At 45.1% G+C, this 22635-nt stretch overlaps 1 protein-coding gene across 1 annotated transcript; it reads left to right on the top strand.

Moving 5' to 3' along the window:
- Nucleotides 1-228: 228 nt before the first annotated feature.
- LOC120036629 (proline-rich extensin-like protein EPR1) lies at nucleotides 229-22254 on the top strand (the record flags this gene model as incomplete). Its single annotated transcript, XM_038983008.1, has 4 exons — nucleotides 229-267; nucleotides 360-407; nucleotides 499-563; nucleotides 20527-22254. Coding segments are annotated over exons 1-4 (1880 nt in total), but the record flags the coding sequence as incomplete, so codon positions are not given.
- Between the last annotated feature and the right edge of the window lie 381 nt (nucleotides 22255-22635).

Below are 22635 nucleotides of genomic sequence, written 5' to 3'. Positions count from 1 at the left end.
CCCCCCGAAAGACTCACTTCCCTACCTACCATTCCACTCTCGTACACATCCCATAATGCCCAGCCTCATACTGTTCTCATCTCTGTCCAACAGATTTTAGCCTGAGGTTCCTCTCTCTTTCTCTTCTCCCTCTCTCTCTCTCTTCTCTATTTTCTCTCTTCTCACTAATAGAATCCTCTGAGACCTCATGTCCATCATAAGTTAACAATCCAGAAAAGTTTATTTGTGATGCTGGCTGTCAGTGTGAGAGTCTGCTCAGCTGTCAGTGTGAGAGTCTGCTGACTGTCAGTGTGAGAGTCTGCTCAGCTGTCAGTGTGAAAGTCTGCTGACTGTCAGTGTGAGAGTCTGCTGACTGTCAGTGTGAGAGTCTGCTGAGCTGTCAGTGTGAGAGTCTGCTGACTGTCAGTGTGAGAGTCTGCTGACTGTCAGTGTGAGAGTCTGCTGACTGTCAGTGTGAGAGTCTGCTGACTGTCAGTGTGAGAGTCTGTTGACTGTCAGTGTGAGAGTCTGCTCAGCTGTCAGTGTGAGAGTCTGCTCAGCTGTCTCGGTCTGCTCAGACAAACGTCTGATTCTGAAGTCAATTTGTGCTCTCTTGTTGGTGAACCACATGCTCCTATTCAGCTTTACATTTAACCTTGTTTCAGAATCAGTCTTCTCTCCCTCCCTCCCTCCCTCCCTCCCTCCCTCCCTCCCTCCCTCCCTCCCTCCCTCCCTCCCTCCCTCCCTCCCTCCCTCCCTCCCTCCCTCCCTTCCCTTCCCTCTAGAGAGACTCTTAACATCTATCAGTCCCTAGTGCATGCAGACACACTCTCTTAACATCAATCAGCCTCTATCCCTCTATGGAGCTGAACCAATGTCCCACTGGGTTCTCTGTGTGTGTCCGTACAGGAGACAGTGTGTGCGTATGTGAGTGCGTGTCCTTCCGCCATTGCTCTCACCTCAGGCTAACGTTCTACTCCCAGCCCTACAATCATTATCCCAGGGCCGGCTCTAGCCTTTTTGGGGGCCCTAAGCAGAATTTGATTCGATGGCTGTTTAACAGTCTGATGGCCTTGAGATTGAAGCTGTTTTTCAGTCTCTCTGTCCCAGTTTTGATGCACCTGTACTGACCTCGCCTTCTGGATGATAGCGGGGTGAACAGGCAGTGGCTCGGGTGGTTGATGATCTTTTTGGTCTTCCTGTGACATCGGGTGCTGTAGGTGTCCTGGAGGGCATGTAGTTTGCCCCCGGTGATGCGTTGTGCAGACCTCACTACCCTCTGGATAGCCATGCGGTTGTGGGCAGTGCAGTTACCGTACCAGGGGGTGATACAGCCCGACAGGATGCTCTAAATTGTGCACGGATGTCTCTCTGGAAAGCAACCCTAGCCTTAATTTCATCTACCTTGTTATCTAGAGACGTTAGCGAGTAAAGTACTCGAAAGCGGTCGGTGGTGTGCACGCCTCCGAAGTCTGACAAGAAGGCCACTCCGTCTACCTCTCCTGCGGCAACGTTGTTTTCGGTCAGCCTCTGGAATCAGTTCGAACAAAGGATCCGCTTCGGGAAAGTCGTATTCCTGGTCGTAGTGCTGGTAAGTTGACATAGCTCTGATATCCAATAGTTATTTCCGGCTGTATGTAATAAAACTTAAGATTTTCTGGGCTAACAATGTAAGATATAATACATAAAAAAACGAAATACTGCATAGTTTCCTAAGAGCTAGAAGCGAGGTGATCCTCTCTGTCGGTGCCATCTTTGCAGGGGCTATTAGGAACCCTAGATCTCTGGAGTTTCCTCAAAACGGACTGTTAGCACAACAACAGATATCTGCTCCTGTTGACTGATGTCTGGGGTGCAGTCCAAAATGATTGAAAAGTACTTTGAGTTTTTGATTTCATCCACCATTGTGCTCAATGATACAGGAGATAATACATTTTGTATTATTTTTGGCTAGGTATGTCGCCTGTTGTTTTCCACTGTTGATATGTCTAACATGTTCCTTTTTTAACCTTTACTTAACACCCATCCCGGATCCGGGAGCATCCTCATCAGTAAAAGCTGACTAGCATAGCCTAGCATAGCGCCACAAGTAAATAATAGCATATAAATATCATGAAATCACAAGTCCAATACAGCAAATGAAAGATAAACATCTTGTGAATCCAGCCATCATTTCCGATTTTTTAAATGTTTTACAGCGAAAACACAATATGTATTTCTATTAGCTAACCACAATAGCCAAAGACTCAACCGCATATTTTCACAATTTTTCTACCGCATAGGTACCTATCACAAAACCGATCAAATAGAGATATAATTAGTCACTAACCAAGAAACAACTTCATCAGATGACAGTCTTATAACATGTTATACAATAAATGCTGTTGTGTTTTTGGCTATTGTGGTAAGCTAATATAATGCTATATTGTGTTTTCGCTGTAAAACACTTAAAGAACTGGAAATATTGGCTGGATTCACAAGATGTTTGTCTTTAATTTGCTGTACACCATGTATTTTTCATAAATGTTTTATGATGACTATTTAGGTATTTCAATTTGGTCTCTGTAATTGTTCTAGCTGCTTCGGTGCTATTTCCGATTGTAGCTGCAATGTAAAACTATGATTTATACCTCAAATATGCACATTTTTCGAACAAAACATAGATTTATTGTATAACTTGTTATAAGACTGTCATCTGATGAAGTTGTTTCTTGGTTAGTTTGGTTGGTTCTTGGTTAGTTAGGTTGGTTTTGTGCAAGCTACCTGTGCTGTGAAAAATGTCTGTGCTTTTTTGTATTTGGTGGTGAGCTAACATAAATATACGTGGTGTTTTCGCCAGTAAAACATTTTAAAAATCGGACATGTTGGCTGGATCCACAAGATGTGTATCTTTCATTTGCTGTATTGGACTTGTTAATGTGTGAAAGTTAAATATTTCTAAAAAATATCTTTTGAATTTCGCACCCTGCACTTGAGCTGGCTGTTGTCATAAGTGTACCGACACCGGGCTGCAGCCATAACTCTCTCCGTTGACAAGTGTTCTGTACATGTAGCGGTGGTGAAAGCATGTGTCTCTTGGAGAATCTGAAGTCTGGGTCTACCAACACTGGCCTTTTGCTGACCAAATCAGTCCTTAGTAAATCTGAAGTCTGGGTCTACCAACACTGGCCTTTTGCTGACCAGATCAGTCCTTAGTAAATCTGAAGTCTGGGTCTACCAACACTGGCCTTTTGCTGACCAAATCAGTCCTTAGTGAATCTGAAGTCTGGGTCTACCAACACTGGCCTTTTGCTGACCAGATCAGTCCTTAGTAAATCTGACAGGACTAATGGCCACTTAGCAAGATCAATTTGTGGGCCTGTATGGTGTTGGTTGAGCTGACTGTGCAATAGTACTCCTGGGGTGGTTGGTGGTCTTGGTTGGCCTGACTGTGTGGTTGGTGATCTTGGTTTACCTGACTGGGTGGTTGGTGATCTTGGTTGGCCTGACTGGGTGGTTGGTGATCTTGGTTGACCTGACTGGGGTGGTTGTTGATCTTGGTTGGCCTGACTGGGGTGGTTGGTGATCTTGGTTGACCTGACTGGGGTGGTTGGTGATCTTGGTTGACCTGACAGGGGTGGTTGGTGATCTTGGTTGACCTGACTGGGGTGGTTGGTGATCTTGGTTGACCTGACTGGGGTGGTTGGTGATCTTGGTTGGCCTGACTGGGTGGTTAGTGATCTTGGTTTATCTGACTGGGTGGTTGGTGATCTTGGTTGGCCTGACTGTGTGGTTAGTGATCTTGGTTTACCTGACTGGGGTGGTTGGTGATCTTGGTTGGCCTGACTGGGTGGTTGGTGATCTTGGTTGACCTGACTGGGGTGGTTAGTGATCTTGGTTGACCTGACTGGGTGGTTGGGGATCTTGGTTGACCTGACTGGGTGGTTGGGGATCTTGGTTGGCCTGACTGGGTGGTTGGTGATCTTGGTTGACCTGACTGGGGTGGTTGGTGATCTTGGTTGACCTGACTGGGGTGGTTGGTGATCTTGGTTGGCCTGACTGGGTGGTTGGTGATCTTGGTTGGCCTGACTGGGTGGTTGGTGATCTTGGTTGGCCTGACTGGGTGGTTGGTGATCTTGGTTGGCCTGACTGGGTGGTTGGTGATCTTGGTTGACCTGACTGGTGGTTGGTGATCTTGGTTGGCCTGACTGGGTGGTTGGTGATCTTGGTTGGCCTGACTGGGTGGTTGGTGATCTTGGTTGGCCTGACTGTGTGGTTAGTGATCTTGGTTTACCTGACTGGGGTGGTTGGTGATCTTGGTTGGCCTGACTGGGGTGGTTGGTGATCTTGGTTGGCCTGACTGGGTGGTTGGTGATCTTGGTTGGCCTGACTGGGTGGTTGGTGATCTTGGTTGGCCTGACTGGGTGGTTGGTGATCTTGGTTGGCCTGACTGGGTGGTTGGTGATCTTGGTTGACCTGACTGGGTGGTTGGTGATCTTGGTTTACCTGACTGGGGTGGTTAGTGATCTTGGTTGGCCTGACTGGGTGGTTGGTGATCTTGGTTGACCTGACTGGGTGGTTGGTGATCTTGGTTGGCCTGACTGGGTGGTTAGTGATCTTGGTTTACCTGACTGGGGTGGTTGGTGATCTTGGTTGGCCTGACTGTGTGGTTAGTGATCTTGGTTTACCTGACTGGGGTGGTTGGTGATCTTGGTTGGCCTGACTGGGTGGTTGGTGATCTTGGTTGGCCTGACTGGGTGGTTGGTGATCTTGGTTGACCTGACTGGGTGGTTGGTGATCTTGGTTGGCCTGACTGGGTGGTTATACGTTTATTAAACATGTTGTGAACTGGAAATGTTTCACACCCATATATTTGACATATATGTGACTTGCATTTTAAGCCTTTGTGTTGTTCTCACAGTAATTATCTACCTGATTAACACAACATCCAATAAGATTGCAGGATATTCAATTAGACAAGAACCCAAGTTCAGACAGATACGGCCCTTTCATAAGGAAAATGTGAGACACGCAATGGTCTGTCATTACCCAAAGTTAATTATTGGTGAAATGATTTAGAAGTTGTAGATTATTTGACCAAATCGAACACCTACCTTTCCCCGTCCCATGTGTTACCTACCAATGACGTCTAATGGATTACACATGCTTGCCCCAGACTAAGCCAGAAGCATCATGTAGTCTGAAGTCTGACACTGTCAAATACGGTCCTGACTGACTGGTGTATCTGCTACACTCCTATCTACAGCAGGTGTAGCGTACAACAACAGAACATAGAGATAGAATTGCCACTAGCTGAGCTGATCTCCCTTTTAAATTGATGCTGCAGAAGCTAGCCAAGCTAACTAGCCAAGCTAACTAGCCAAGCTAACTAGCCAAGCTAACTAGCCAAGCTAACTAGCCACGCTAACTAGCCAAGCTAACTAGCCAAGCTAACTAGCCAAGCTAACCAGCCAAGCTAACTAGCTAGGTGTTGTTGCTTGGTAGATAGCTAGCTGGCTAATGAAAGTGGCACAGCACTACAGCAATACAAATCAAGCGAAACAGAATAATACAGTAGCTAGCTTTCTCTTGTTCTTTAGCTTCCTCAGCTTTTCTCTTTTTACGCTTCTTCGAGACAGATTGGTGCATTCTGGATCTTTTATCAGACATAATGTGGTCGCATTCCTCAAGGAAACCGGTGGAGAGCGATGTTTCCCTCTCCTCACATCACAGACAAACGTAGGGCAGGTGTCAAGCATCCAATGTGTGATCCACCTGAGCATGATGAAATCTGCAGGCCCACACTAACAAACTAGTTATTCTTTGAAAATACTTTTGCAATAATTTCTGTGATCTTTTATGAAAAGAAAATGTAATATATATATATATATATAAAATAATTGCGAGGAGGCCCCTTAATGGCCGGGGGCCCTAAGCAACCACTTATGACACTTATGCCTGAAGCCTCCCCTGCATAAACCTAAACCTTCAGAGAAGTGAATTGATTGGCCTCTTAACGTAATAAAAACCCTCTCGCTACCACTCAAAAACAACACATTTTACCTGCCCATGGTAGTAATTAGATGAATTATCTCAGCAGAGAGAGGCAGAGCAGCTGGGTGAAGTGCCATGATGCAGGAAGGAGGAGAACAAACAACATAACAGCAGAGAGAGACAGACAGACAGACAGACAGACAGACAGACGGACGGACGGACGGACGGACGGACGGACGGACGGACGGACGGACGGACGGGCGGGCGGGCGGGCGGACGGACGGACAGACAGAGAGAGATGGACAGACAGACAGACAGACAGCCAGACAGACGGAGAGAGATGGACAGACAGACAGACGGAGAGAGATGGACAGACAGACAGACAGACAGACAGACAGACAGACAGACAGACAGACAGACAGACAGACAGACAGACAGACAGACAGACGGAGAGAGATGGACGGACAGACAGACAGACAGACAGACAGACAGACATAGAGAGAGACGGACGGACGGACGGACGGACGGACGGACGGACGGACGGAGGGAGGGGGACGGACGGACGGAGGGAGGGAGAGACAGACGGAAAGATGGAGGGAGAGACAGACGGAGGGAGAGACAGACGGAGGGAGAGACAGACTGACAGACGGAGGGAGAGACAGACGGACAGACGGAGGGAGAGACAGACGGACAGACGGAGGGAGAGACAGACGGACAGACGGAGGGAAAGACAGACAGACAGACGGAGAGACAGACAGACAGACAGATAAACAGACAGATGGAGAGAGACGGACAGACAGACAGACAGACAGACAGACAGACAGACAGACAGACAGACAGACAGACAGACAGACAGACAGACAGACAGACAGACAGACAGACAGACAGACAGACAGACAGACAGATGGAGAGACAGACAGATGGAGAGAGATGGACAGACAGATAAACAGACAGATGGAGAGAGATGGACAGACAGACCGACAGAGGGAGGGAGAGACATGGACAGACAGACAGGACAGACAGAGAGAGAGAGAGATAGGCAGAGAGAGAGAGAGAGAGAGAGAGACAGACAGAGAGAGAGAGATAGGCAGAGAGAGAGAGAGATAGGCAGAGAGAGAGAGTTTACCACAGTAAAATCACAGTGTATCTGAGAAGAGCGGAACCCAACCATGAAGCATCACGGCCCAATAAATGACATGGTACTAAACAGGCCTATAGATGGAGTGCAAACAGTACAGACATCTACCAAAAAACAATTAGTAGCCAAAAAATACAATCTCTCCTGGACAACTGTTTAGCCTTAACATTCTCCTACAGCAATGAAGGTGTAAATTTGGCCGTTTGGAACATAAACTTTATATTTGACAAATTAGCCTCCTTGGCTAATCTAAAGAAGAATAAGAGCAAAGCAGAAATAACAGATAATGGAAAATGGTTTGATAATGATTGCAACAATCTAAGAAAGTCATTGAGAAATATATCTAATCAAAAACACAGAGAACCAGACAACAAAACTATATGCCTTCAATATGGGGAAACACTGAAGCAATACAAACACACCCTAAGAACAAAAAAGGAACACATTAGAAATCAGCTGTATGGAATTGAGGAATCCATAGAATCAAACCACTTCTGGGAGAATTGGAATCAAATCAAATCAAATCAAATCAAATCAAGTTTATTTTATATAGCCCTTCGTACATCAGCTAATATCTCGAAGTGCTGTACAGAAACCCCAAACAGCAAGGAATGCAGGTGTAGAAGCACGGTGGCTAGGAAAAACTCCCTAGAAAGGCCAAAACCTAGGAAGAAACCTAGAGAGGAACCAGGCTATGAGGGGTGGCCAGTCCTCTTCTGGCTGTGCCGGGTGGAGATTATAACAGAACTATGCCAAGATGTTCAAAATGTTCATAAGTGACAAGCATGGTCAAATAATAATCATGAATAATTTTCAGTTGGCTTTTCATAGCCGATCATTAAGAGTTGAAAGCAGCAGGTCTGGGACAGGTAGGGGTTCCATAACCGCAGGCAGAGCAGTTGAAACTGGAACAGCAGCAAGGCCAGGTGGACTGGGGACAGCAAGGAGTCATCATGCCCGGTTTGCCGTGACGTATGGTCCTAGGGCTTAGGTTCTCAGAGAGAGAGAAAGAAAGAGAGAACGAGAGAATTAGAGAGAGCATACTTAAATTCACACAGGACACTGGATAAGACAGGAGAAGTACTCCAGGTATAACCAACTGACCCTAGCCCCCCGACACATAAACTAACCTCATCATAAATTAAACAAACCTCATCATGAGGAACTGGTTATCCAAAATGGGGATATGTGGAGAAATCACTTTGCAAACCTCTACAGCAATATAACAAAGAGCCCAGAACAAAAAGATATACAAGAAATATTACAAACCCTTGAATCAGCAGTCAAAGACTATCAGAATCCTGTGGATACCCCAATTACAGAAGAAGAATTATTGGAAAAACTATGCACTCTCCAACCCAAAAAGGGCTGTGGTGCTGATGGTATTTTAAATGAAATGATTAAATATACAGACCACAAATTCAAATTGGCTATACTCAAACTCTTCAACATTATCCTCACTGCAGGTATTTTCCCCGATATTTGGAACCAGGGATTGATCACAACAATCTATAAAAATGGAGACAAATTTGACCCAAATAATTACAGAGGAATTTGCGTAAACAGCAACTTGGGGAAAATTCTCTGCAGTATTATAAATAGCAGACTACATCATTTCCTTGACGAACACAACGTCCTGAGCAGAAGCCAGATTGGATTTCTAAAAAATTATCGTACAACAGACCACATTTACACCCTCCACACTCTAATTGACAAACAAGTAAACCAAAACAAAGGCAAAATCTACTCATGTTTTGTAGATTTCAAGAAAGCATTTGATTCAATTTGGCACAAAGGTCTTTTTTATAAACTAATAGAAAGTGGTATTGGAGGGAAAACACATGATGTTATTAAATCAATGTACACTAAAAACAAATGTGCGGTTAAAATGGACAACAAGCAAACCGACTTCTTCTCTCAGGGACGGGGAGTGAAACAGGGTTGCCCAATAAGTCCAACACTATTTAACATCTACATTAATGAATTGGCAAAAACATTAGAAGAATCGGCAGCACCTGGTATCACCCTACACAACACTGAAATCAAGTGTCTGCTGTACGCAGATGACCTGGTGCTGCTGTCTCCCATTAACCTCTAACGCCTCACAAACCCGGATCCGGGATCCCCCCCATCAAAAAAGCTGACTAGCATAGCCTAGCCTAAAGCCACAGGGATATCATATAATAAAATGTTCATGAAATCACAAGTCAAAGACACCAAATGAAAGATACACATCTTGTGAATCCAGCCAACATGTCCGATTTTTAAAATGTTTTACAGGGAAGACACAATATGTAAATCTATTAGCTAACCACGTTAGCAAAAGACACCACTATTCTTACTCCATCAGTTTTTTACTCCATCAGTAGCTATCACAAATTCGACCAAATAAAGATATAAATAGCCACTAACCAAGAAACAACTTCATCAGATGACAGTCTGATAACATATTTATTGTATAGCATATGTTTTGTTAGAAAAATGTGCATATTTCAGGTATAAATCATAATTTACCATTGCAGCCACCATCACAACTCTCACCAAAGCGACTAGAATAACTACAGAGACCATCGTGTATTACCTAATTACTCATCATAAAACATTTCTTAAAAATACACAGCGTACAGCAAATGAAAGACACAGATCTTGTGAATCCAGCCAATATTTCAGATTTTCTAAGTGTTTTACAGCGAAAACACAATATAGCGTTATATTAGCTTACCACAATAGCAAACATCACAACAGCATTGATTCAAGCCAAAAATAGCGATAACGTATAAACCACCAAAATATATTAATTTTTTCACTAACCTTCTCAGAATTCGTCAGATGACAGTCCTATAACATCATATTACACAATGCATATAGAGTTTGTTCGAAAATGTGCATATTTAGCGGCACAAATCGTGGTTATACAATGTGATTAGTGGCCAAAACTTCAAGCAATCTGTCCGGCGCTATCTTGGAGAGGCACCTATTCTAATCGAAAACTATTCATAAACTTGACTAAAAAATACAAGTTGGACAGCAAATGAAAGACAAATTAGTTCTTAATGCAATCGCTGTGTTACATTTTTTAAATTAACGTTACTTCAGCATACAGCGTGCGCTAAAGCGAGACCGCACCAAAATTCATGGCGGAATTATTATTTGACATTTGTCAACATAAATACGAATTAACAACATAAAGATTGCTTACTATTTGCCAAGCTTCCATCAGAATCTTGGGCAAGGTGTCCTTTCTCCAGAACAATCGTCTTTTGGTTGAAAGATGTCCTCTTCTCATGTGGAAATAGCAGCTAACGATAGCCACCCACTGGAGAGGTGTCCAACTCGTGAAAGCGCATCACAAAGAAATCCAGGAAAATCGCAATAAACTGATATAAACTGCTATAAGTCGGTTTAAATTAACTACCTTATGATGTCTTTAACAACTATAACGAATAAAAACATGACCGGAGATACAGAACTGCTAAAACGAAAGCTTTGCAGGAGGCCATTGTGATGTCCCTGATTCGCCAGGCGCCCCGTTGAAAAGAACGGTACTTCCGTTCCACGGTCTTATATAGGGCCCCAGATTGCGCAATCCACTCCATTCAAATTCTCCCCGCTTACTGACATCTAGAGGAAGGCGTATGCAGTGCATGTAGCCCGATGGCTTACATGGGGACTTATAAACTGACCTCAGAACAGGGACCTCGATTTCTGAAATCTCACTCCCTGACAGGAAATGTGCTGCAGAATGAGTTCTGTTTCACTCAGAGAAATAATTCAAACGGTTTTAGAAACTAGAGAGTGTTTTCTATCCAATAGTAATAATAATATGCATATTGTACGAGCAAGAATTGAGTACGAGGCAGTTTAATTTGGGAACGAATTTTTACAAAGTCGAAATGGCGCCCCCCTAGTGTCGAGAAGTTAAAGAGGGGTTACAGCAGCACCTAGATCGTCTTCACTGGTTCTGTCAGACCTGGGCTCTGACCGTTAACCTAAAAAAAACTAATATAATGATATTCCAAAAAAGGTCTGGAAATCAGGATGACAAATATAAATTCTATTTGGACACAGTTCTATTAGAACACACCAAAAACTACACATCTAGGACTAAATATCAGCAACACAGGTAGCTTTCACATGGCTGTGAATGAGCTGAGACAAAGCAAGAAGAGCATTCTATGCCATTAAAAGGAACATCAAAAAATCGAAATTCCAATTAGAATCTGGCTCAAAATTTTCCAATCAGTTATAGAACCAATTGCTCTATATGGCAGTGGAGTATGGGGTCCAATCTCTAAAAATGAATTTACCAAATGGGACAAACATCCAATCGAAATACTGCATGCAGAGTTTTGCAAGACTGTATTGGAAGTGCAGAGAAAAACGCATGTAGAGCAGAATTGGGCCGATACCCCCTCCTCATTCGAATAGAAAAAATAGCCATCAAATTTTACAACCATCTAAAAACAAGTGACCCCAAAACATTCCATTACACAGCTCTACAATGTCAAGAGATGAAACAAGAGAAGAATCCCCTCAGCCAGCTGGTTCTGAGGCTCAGTTCACCAACCCAAACCAACCCCATTGAGCCTCAGAACAGCACTCAGAAAATCTGGCCCAACCAAATCCTCACAAAACAAAAATAAAAATATATCACCTATTGGAAAGACACCACAAAAAATCAAAGTAGTCTTCAATACTATTTGTCTCTAAACAGACAGTACATGGTGGCAGACTATCTGACCACTGTGACTGATAGAAAACAGAGGAAAACATTGACTAGTGTCATGACGTTGCCCTCTTTGGGTACAGCAAGCCCCATCCCCCTCTCCCTGCCTCCTACACACAGGCTGCTGTGGTCAGAGAGGTCGTAAATACCGGGAGGAGATGATCTCAGTATAGAGGCCACAGTATAGAGATAGAGTGAAGTTTCATAGAGAACAAAGGAATTTCTTCCACCTCACAGAACTTGAGGTCCGAAAAACATTTATGTTCTGGAGAAGGTATAAAAGATCGGTGAAGAATCCAGCTACGAACTGGTCCGTTTGGTACAACTTGAGGAAACTCATGGGAGACAATACGGCCACATTACCATAACGCTGTTTATATAATAGCCTCAGATATGAGGTTTACATCTAATTGTTGTATAAGATGAATGAGTGAGGATGATACTGTTGGTAAAATTGTGTAATGTGATTTTGGACTGTTTAATGAAGGAAACTCCAATTCCCTTTTGAGTTGAACTAAATCAGAGGACCGCCCATGAGCCCAGTTAGGGTCGGGCATACCATGTTTTTCTCCATTACGCGAGGACAAAGGTTGCAGACCATTGCTGAATCTTTTAACCATACCACGTGGTTAAACTGTTAGACTATCGATACCGACAGAATAAAAACAAGCCTTTGATATTAATTACTAGTCTGCAGCTAGGAATTCAGTATCATTGAACGCGAAGAACGACAAGCAATGAAACAACCATTCTATAACGAAATTAATGAATGTCACTCTGAACTATCCCCTCTAACCACGACAGAGAGAGAGAGAGAGAGAGACGGACAATTCTACAAAAGAAACAAACTTTTCAACAGCGATCAAGACGACACACTGAACGTAAATATATATAGTGATTGCAATTGTTCCTGAAAGAGTGAGCGTTCATTTGCAAAGGATTAGCATTTCAATTGTTATAATTATCAACTCTGTAGTGTCTTCTCAGGTGTACCCCACTCCCCCTTTTGTCTAACAAGCCGCCATGCCGGTTTAGCCCACTAGGGCACATTCTCCTATCATTTCTTGTAACCATATTTACTTTGTTTGTTTGTTTATGCATTTCTGTGAATTACTTAGTTAGTAAATAAATGATTTAAGACAATTGATGTATGGATGACTCATAGTGAAGACTGGGTTCGTGCAGATAACCAACAATTTACAACGTTTGGAATGAGACTAACGTGAGGTAAAATAAATAAATCCTTAATCAGAAGACTATTGATCAGATATGAAAATACCTGAAAGGTTATATTGGGAAAATTATAACTTTGTAATCTGAATATTTTCCTTGGTGCCCCGACTTCCTAGTTAATTACAGTTACATGATTAATCAGTTTAATCGCGTAATACTAATTACAGAGAATCTTTGATAAAAACTAAGTCTTCAATTTAATGATAGTAAAGACACGACTGGCTATAGAGACTGGTTGTCACAGACAAACCTGGCTGCCCAGAGAGTACAGTCTGGCTATAGAGACCGATCGTCACAGACAAACCTGGCTGCCCAGAGAGGACAGTCTGGCTATAGAGACCGGTCGTCACAGACAAACCTGGCTGCCCAGAGAGGACAGGCTGTGCTCACTCTGCTCCAGGGGAGAGGTAGAGACAGAGCTGCATTTCCTATTACACTGTGACAAATACTCAGACCTAAGAGAATATTTTCTTTCCAAAAATTATAATTCAATACAAAGAATTTGAAACTATAAAAGATGAAGAAAAAATCTAATATTTATTGGGTGAAAAGCCAAAATGTTCAGTTCTGGCAGCCAAATATGTGTCCTCCTGCCACAACCTGAGGGACAGCCAGTGAAAAGTGCAAAGTAATGTCGATAATATTTCCAACCTTGTTTTGTCTTTCATACCAGGTCATGTGTCTTCTCAGTCATGTTTATTTATTTCACCTTTATTTAACCAGGTAGGCTAGTTGAGAACTCATTTGCAACTGCGACCTGGCCAAGATAAAGCATAGCAATTCGACACATACAACACAGAGTTACACATGGAGTAATAATAATAAACAAAACATACAGTCAATAATACAGTAGAAAAATAAGTTGTTCATGGAATTTATATGTTTAAAATAATGATTAGAATTTTCCACCCTGAAACTATATAATTGTATGAAATTGATTAGAATCATAATATTATTATTAATGATGTGTGTAGTTTTAGTCAGAATTAGGGTAAAACAATATATCTGTACAATATATATTTATAGTATCTTAAATACAGACTGTCTGAGCAAAATTCGGTGCCGACCTGGCTAGGCTGGGAGATTTGGGCCTGGCTAGGCTGGGAGATTTGGGCCTGGCTAGGCTGGGAGATTTGGGCCTGGCTAGGCTGGGAGATTTGGGCCTGGCTAGGCTGGGAGATTTGGGCCTGGCTAGGCTGGGAGATTTGGGCCTGGCTAGGCTGGGAGATTTGGGCCTGGCTAGGCTGGGAGATTTGGGTGTCACGACTTTCCTCTTCTTCTGACGAGGAGTAAGAGATATCGTACCAATGTGCAGCGTGGTAAGTGTCCATTTTATATGTAAAACTGAACACTACAAAAATACAAAATAACAAAGTAAATGAACAAACGAAAATCGAAACAGTCCCGTATGGTACAGACACAGGAAACAACCACCCACAAAACACAATGAAAAACAGGATACCTAAATATGGCTCCCAATCAGAGACAACGACTGACACCTGCCTCTGATTGGGAACCATACTAGGCCAAACCCATAGAAATATAAACATAGAAAAAAACATAGAAAAACAACATAGAATGCCCACCCCAAGTCACGCCCTGACCAAACTAAAATAAAGACATAAAAAAGGAACTAAGGTCAGAACGTGACATTGGGAGAGGGCACGGAGTACTTCTCACGGTCTCCCTAATCTTTGTCGGCTGGGTAGTGATACAGTAGGATAACTGCTGTTTGTGTGTGAAGGTATGTGCGTAAGGAGCCAGTATAAAATGGATGGTTTTGTACAACGCACTAGGACGTCCTCGTGAAAAAACATTTTGACTATTGTAGGCTGGGCCTCTGTCTGTTTTCATTTCAACCAGTATCTTACAGTATTTAATTGATTTGGGTTATGAACATTGAGAACATAATTATCTTATAATACAATAAGTCTATATACAATGTGAGCAAATGAGGTGAGATCAGGGAGGTAAAGGCAAAAAAAGGCTGTGATGGCGAAGTAAATACAATACAGCAACAAAAAAAATGAGAGTGTTGGAGGCTATTTTATAGATGACATCACCAAAGTCGAGGATCGGTAGGATAGTCAGTTTTACGAGGATATGTTTGGCAGCATGAGTGAAGGATGCTTTGTTGCGATATAGGAAGCCGATTCTAGATTTAATTTTGGATTGGAGATGTTTGATGTGAGTCTGGAAAGAGAGTTTACAGTCTAACCAGACACCTAGGTATTTGTAGTCCACGTATTCTAAGTCAGAGCCGTCCAGAGTAGTGATGCTGGACGGGCGGGCAGGTGCAGGCAGCGATCGATTGAATAGCATGCATTTAGTTTTACTTGTGTTTAAGAGCAGTTGGAGGCCATGGAAGGAGAGTTTTATGGCATTGAAGCTCGTCTGGAGGTTAGTTAACACAGTGTCCAAAGAGGGGCCAGAAGTATACAGAATGGTGTCGTCTGCGTAGAGGTGTATCAGAGAATCACCAGCAGCAAGAGCAACATCATTGATGTATACAGAGAAGAGATTCGGCCCGAGGATTGAACCCTATGGCACCCCCATAGAGACTGCCAGAGGTCCGGACAACAGGCCCTCCGATTTGACACACTGAACTCTATCAGAGATGTAGTTGGTAAACCAGGCGAGGCAGTCATTTGAGAAACCAAGGCTGTCGAGTATGCCAATAATAATGTGGTGATTGACAAAGTCGAAAGCCTTGGCCAGATCGATGAATACGGCTGCACAGTATTGTTTCTTATCGATGGCGGTTATGATATCGTTTAGGACCTTGAGCGTGGCTGAGGTGCACCCATGACCAGCTCGGAAACCAGATTGCATAGCTGAGAAGGTACGGTGGGATTCGAAATGGTCGGTAATCTGTTTGTTAACTTGGCTTTCGAAGACCTTAGAAAGGCAGGGTAGGATAGATATAGGTCTGTAGCAGTTTGGGTCTAGAGTGTCACCCCCTTTGAAAGGGGGGATGACCGCGGCAGCTTTCCAATCTTTAGGGATCTCAGACGATACGAAAGAGAGGTTGAACTGGCTAGTAATAGGGGTTGCAACCAATTTCGGCAGATCATTTTAGAAAGAGAGGGTCCAGATTGTCTAACCTGGCTGATTTGTAGGGGTCCAGATTTCGCAGCTTTTTCAGAACATCAGCTGTCTGGATTTGGGTGAAGGAGAAATGGTGGGGTCTTTGGCGGGTTGCTGTGGAGGGTGCCGGGCAGTTGACCGGGGTAGGGGTAGCCAGGTGGAAAGCATGGCCAGCCGTAGAGAAATGCTTATTGAAATTCTCAATTATAGTGGATTTATTGGTGGTGACAGTGTTTCCTAGCCTCAGAGCAGTGTGCAGCTGGGAGGAGGTGCTCTTATTCTCCATGGACTTTACAGTGTGCCAGAACTTTTTTGAGTTTGTACTACAGGATGCAAATTTCTGTTTGAAAAAGCTACCCTTAGCTTTTCTAACTGCCTGTGTATATTTGTTCCTAACTTCCCTGAAAAGTTGTATGTAACGGGGGCTATTCGATGCTAATGCAGAACGCCACAGGATGTTTTTGTGCTGGTCAAGGGCAGACAGGTCTGGAATGAACCAAGGACTATATCTATTCCTAGTTCTAAATTTTTTTAATGGGGCATGCTTATTTAAGATGGTGAGGAAGGCACTTTTAAATAATAGCCAGGCATCATCTACTGACGGGATGAGGTCAATGTCATTACTGGATACCCGGGCCAGGTCGATTAGAACTCGCAGAAGTGTTTTAGGGAGGGGCTGACAGTGATGAGGGGTGGTCGTTTGGTCGCAGACCCATTACGGATGCAGCCAATGAGGCAGTGATCTACTGCTTGTATTGTTAATTAATTAATTGATTAATATTGTTGTTAATTAATTCATAGATTAATATTGTTGTTAATTAATTAATTGATTAATATTGTTGTTAATTAATTAATTGATTAATATTGTTGGTAATTAATTAATTGATTAATATTGTTGTTAATTAATTAATTGATTAATATTGTTGTTGCAGTTGTTGTTAATGGTAATCCCATGTCCACTACTACTATTATTATTGCTGTTGGTCCCACCATTTATTTGTATTTAAATATATATATATTTTTTTTCTTTCGATATGTATACTTTGACAATGTAAGTAATAATGAACATGCCATGTCAATAAAGTCAATTGAATTTAAGAGACAGAGGGAGGCAGAGAGAGAGACAGAGAGACACCGAGGCAGAGAGAGAGACACAGAGACAGACATTGAGGCAGAGACAGAGACAGAGAGAGAGAGAGACACACACACACACACCGAGAGAGAGAGAGAGAAGGAGAGATATAGAGGTAGAGAGAGAGACAGAGAGACAGAGAGAGACAGAGAGGCAGAGAGAGAGAGAGAGAGAGAGATAGAGAAAGAGACACACACATAGAGAGAGACACAGAGAGAGAGACAGAGAGATGGAGAGACAGAGAGGTACAGAGAGAGACAGAGAGAGACACAGAGAGAAAGGCACAGAGACAGACATAGAGGCAGAGACAGAGACAGAGATGGAGAGACAGAGAGGTAGAGAGAGAGACACAGAGAGACACAGAGAGAGTGACAGAGAGACAGAAGCAGACAGAGAGACATAGAGAGACAGAGAGACAGAAGCAGAGAGAGAGACACAAAGAGAGAGAGACAGAGAGAGAGACAGACAGAGAGACAGATAGAGAGACCAGAGAGAGAGAGAGACCAGAGAGAGAGAGACAGAGAGAGAGACACAGAGAGAGAGACAGATTGAGAGAGACAGAGTGAGAGAGAGAGAGACAAAGTGAGAGAGACAGAGTGAGAGACACAGAGAGAGAGAGACACAGAGAGAGAGAGACACAGAGAGAGAGAGACCGAGTGAGAGAGAGAGGTAGAGTGAGAGACCAGAGTGAGAGACAGAGTGAGAGAGACAGTGGTTTAGAGAGAGATGGAGCTATAAGAGTACACTACCCCTCTTTTAAGAGAAAGGGTATTGGCTGGGTGCTAGTAGAAAGGGTATTGGCTGGGTGCTAGTAGAAAGGGTATTGGCTGGGTGCTAGTAGAAAGGGTATTGGCTGGGTGCTAGTAGAAAGGGTATTGGCTGGGTGCTAGTAGAAAGGGTATTGGCTGGGTGGTAGTAGAAAGGGTATTGGCTGGGTGCTAGTAGAAAGGGTATTGGCTGGGTGCTAGTAGAAAGGGTATTGGCTGGGTGCTAGTAGAAAGGGTATTGGCTGGGTGCTAGTAGAAAGGGTATTGGCTGGGTGCTAGTAGATAGGGTATTGGCTGGGTGCTAGTAGAAAGGGTATTGGCTGGGTGCTAGTAGAAAGGGTATTGGCTGGGTGCTAGTAGAAAGGGTATTGGCTGGGTGCTAGTAGAAAGGGTATTGGCTGGGTGGTAATAGAAAGGGTACTGGCTGGGTGGTAGTAGAAAGGGTACTGGCTGGGTGCTAGTAGAAAGGGTATTGGCTGGGTGCTAGTAGAAAGGGTACTGGCTGGGTGCTAGTAGAAAGGGTATTGGCTGGGTGCTAGTAGAAAGGGTACTGGCTGGGTGCTAGTAGAAAGGGTATTGGCTGGGTGCTAGTAGAAAGGGTAGAAAATCAGAATACCTGAAAATGAGGAACCTGAGACTGAAACCCTTTCTGCCAACCTGTACAGGAACGGAACAGATTATCGAATCGTAGCACTCACGTCTGTAGCCGTGAGGTGCTTTGAAAGGCTGGTAATGGCTCACATCAACACCATCATCCCAGACACCCTGGACCCACTCCAATTTGCATGCAGCCCCAAAAGATCCACAGACGATGCAATCTCTATTGCACTCCACACTGCCCTTTCCCACCTGGACAAAAGGAACACCTATGTGAGAATGCTATTCATTGACTACAGCTCAGCGTTCAACACCATAGTGCCCTCAAAGCTCATCAATAAGCTAAGGACCCTGGTCCAAACACACCAAGACAGTTGTGAAGAGGGCATGACGGCATGGATCCTCAAAAGGTTCTACAGCTGCACCATCGAGAGCATCCTGACTGGTTGCATCACTGCCTGGTATGCCAACTGCTCGGCCTCTGACCGCAAGGCACTACAGAGGCTAGTGTGTACAGCCCAGTACATCACTGTGGTCAAGCTTCCTGCCATCCAGGACCTCTACACCAGGCGGTGTCAGAGGAAGGTCCTAAAAATTGTCAAAGACTCCAGCCACAGTAGTCATAGACTGTTCTCTCTGCTTCCTCATGGCAAGCGGTACCAGAACTCCAAGTCTAGGTCCAAAAGGCCTCTTAACAGCTTCTACCCCCAAGCCATACGACTCCTGAACAGCTAATCAAAGGGCTACCCAGACCCCTCTTTTACGCTGCTGCTACTCTCTGTTTATAATCTATGCATAGTCACTTTAACTCTACCTACATGTACATATTACCTCAATTACCTCGACTAACCGGTGCCCCCGCACATTGACTCTGTACCGTAACCCCCCTGTATATAGTCCCGCTATTGTTATTTTACTGCTGCTGTTTAATTATTTGTTGCTTGTGTTACGCCCCTGAAAAAGGGGAGAAAGATTTACGAGAGTGATAGGTGTTGTTTACTCACTGAAACTTTTAGTGCAATGAGAAAAAGACCGCGATTTCTCCGTGAACTTGAGTGGAGACCAGAGCAATCGATCTCAGGCTCATAGATTAAGAGCATTTAGTAGATCACAGATTAACACTTTTACCCACGACAACATCAAGTAATCAACATAACGTTTACACATTCCTCTCACAATTCGTACCCTTTGTATGCTTGATGGATTTTAACACAATTATATAAATGTTATCAATCTATCAACTAATACTGAATGCATGATCTTCTTAACCTTAGATGTTTTAAGATCCTCACATACTATGAATTTACTAATACTTTTTAATGTATAACAGGCTATTAGTATTTCCTTTAACCTGTCACACTTGTATCTTCTATTTTATTTATATTTATTTTTCTATTCTTCTAATATCTGTTGTATTTGGCGCATGTGACAAATAACATTTGATTTGATTGGATGTGAACAGTTGATGCGTTTCTAAAAAGGACTTCCACAGAATCGAAGAGAGAGCGAGGCAGGAGAAGCGTTCTCTTGGCGACGACTCCCCCACACCGAGGAGTCAACCCAACAGCACTGAACACACCCAGGTCCAACAACTGCTCCATCGTCATCGAGAGGGATACATTCACAGAGCTGGAGAGAGAGATAATGGATCTCAGAGAGCCAGTCCACATACTCCGGAGACTACAGACACACAAAACAGACCAGCACATCACCACTCCCTCTACAGTGCCCAGAGGGTTGAAGGTGGAGATACACGGCTGTCTGAGAGAGCTAGATGCGCTCTTGTCTGACGTGGGAGAACTAAAAGAGGAGAGAGAGGAACACATAGCACCGCTTACAGAGTAACACACACAGCACCACTAACAAGATAATCCCCACCCCAACCTACTCCCAGACCACATCCCCACCCCAACCTACTCCCAGACCACTTCTCCACCCCAACCTACTCCCAGACCACTTCTCCACCCCAACCTACTCCCAGACCACAGGACCACCGACCACATCCCCACCCCAACCTACTCCCAGACCACAGCACCACCGACCACATCCCCACCCCAACCTACTCCCAGACCACTTCTCCACCCCAACCTACTCCCAGACCACAGTACCACCAACCACTTCTCCACCCCAACCTACTCCCAGACCACTTCTCCACCCCAACCTACTCCCAGACCACAGTACCACCAACCACTTCTCCACCCCAACCTACTCCCAGACCACTTCTCCACCCCAACCTACTCCCAGACCACTTCTCCACTCCAACCTACTCCCAGACCACAGGACCACCAACCACTTCTCCACCCCAACCTACTCCCAGACCACAGTACCACCAACCACTTCTCCACCCCAACCTACTCCCAGACCACAGTACCACCAACCACTTCCCCACCCCAACCTACTCCCAGACCACAGTACCACCAACCACTTCCCCACCCCAACCTACTCCCAGACCACATCCCCACCCCAACCTACTCCCAGACCACAGTACCACCGACCACATCCCCACCCCAACCTACTCCCAGACCACTTCTCCACTCCAACCTACTCCCAGACCACAGTACCACCGACCACATCCCCACCCCAACCTACTCCCAGACCACATCCCCACCCCAACCTACTCCCAGACCACAGTACCACCGACCACATCCCCACCCCAACCTACTCCCAGACCACAGTACCCCCAACCACTTCCCCACCCCAACCTACTCCCAGACCACAGTACCACCAACCACTTCTCCACCCCAACCTACTCCCAGACCACTTCTCCACCCCAACCTACTCCCAGACCACAGTACCACCGACCACATCCCCACCCCAACCTACTCCCAGACCACATCCCCACCCCCACCTACTCCCAGACCACAGTACCACCGACCACATCCCCACCCCAACCTACTCCCAGACCACTTCTCCACCCCAACCTACTCCCAGACCACAGTACCACCGACCACATCCCCACCCCAACCTACTCCCAGACCACATCCCCACCCCAACCTACTCCCAGACCACAGGACCACCGACCACATCCCCACCCCAACCTACTCCCAGACCACAGTACCCCCAACCACTTCCCCACCCCAACCTACTCCCAGACCACAGTAACACCAACCACTTCTCCACCCCAACCTACTCCCAGACCACTTCTCCACCCCAACCTACTCCCAGACCACAGTACCACCGACCACATCCCCACCCCAACCTACTCCCAGACCACTTCTCCACCCCAACCTACTCCCAGACCACAGTACCCCACCGACCACATCCCCACCCCAACCTACTCCAGACCACTTCTCCACCCAACTACTCCAGACCACAGTACCACCAACCACATCTCCACCCCAACCTACTCCCAGACCACTTCTCCACCCCAACCTACTCCCAGACCACAGGACCACCGCCACATCCCACACCCCAACCTACTTCCCAGACCACTTCTCCACCCCAACCTACTCCCAGACCACTTCTCCACTCCAACCTACTCCCAGACCACTTCTCCACTCCAACCTACTCCCAGACCACTTCTCCACTCCAACCTACTCCCAGACCACAGTACCACCAACCACATCCCCAACCCAACCTACTCCCAGACCACTTCTCCACCCCAACCTACTCCCAGACCACAGTACCACCGACCCACATCCCCACCCCAACCTACTCCCAGACCACTTCTCCACCCCAACCCTACTCCAGACCACTTCTCCACCCCAACCTACTCCCAGACCACAGGACCAACCGACCACAATCCCCACCCCAACCTACTCCCAGACCACTTCTCCACCCCAACCTACTCCCAGACCACAGGACCACCAACCACATCCCCACCCCAAACCTACTCCCAGCCACTCTCCACCCCAACCTACTCCCAGACCACTTCTCCACTCAACCTACTCCCAGACCACTTCTCCACCCCAACCTACTCCCAGACCACAGACCACCGACCACATCCCCCACCCCAACCTACTCCCAGACCACTTCTCCACTCCAACCTACTCCCAGACCACAG

Source organism: Salvelinus namaycush, unplaced genomic scaffold, assembly GCF_016432855.1.
Source record: "Salvelinus namaycush isolate Seneca unplaced genomic scaffold, SaNama_1.0 Scaffold140, whole genome shotgun sequence".
NCBI lineage: Eukaryota > Metazoa > Chordata > Actinopteri > Salmoniformes > Salmonidae > Salvelinus > Salvelinus namaycush.
The sequence above is the reverse complement of the archived record's forward strand: the minus strand, read 5'-3'. Positions and strand labels throughout refer to the sequence as shown.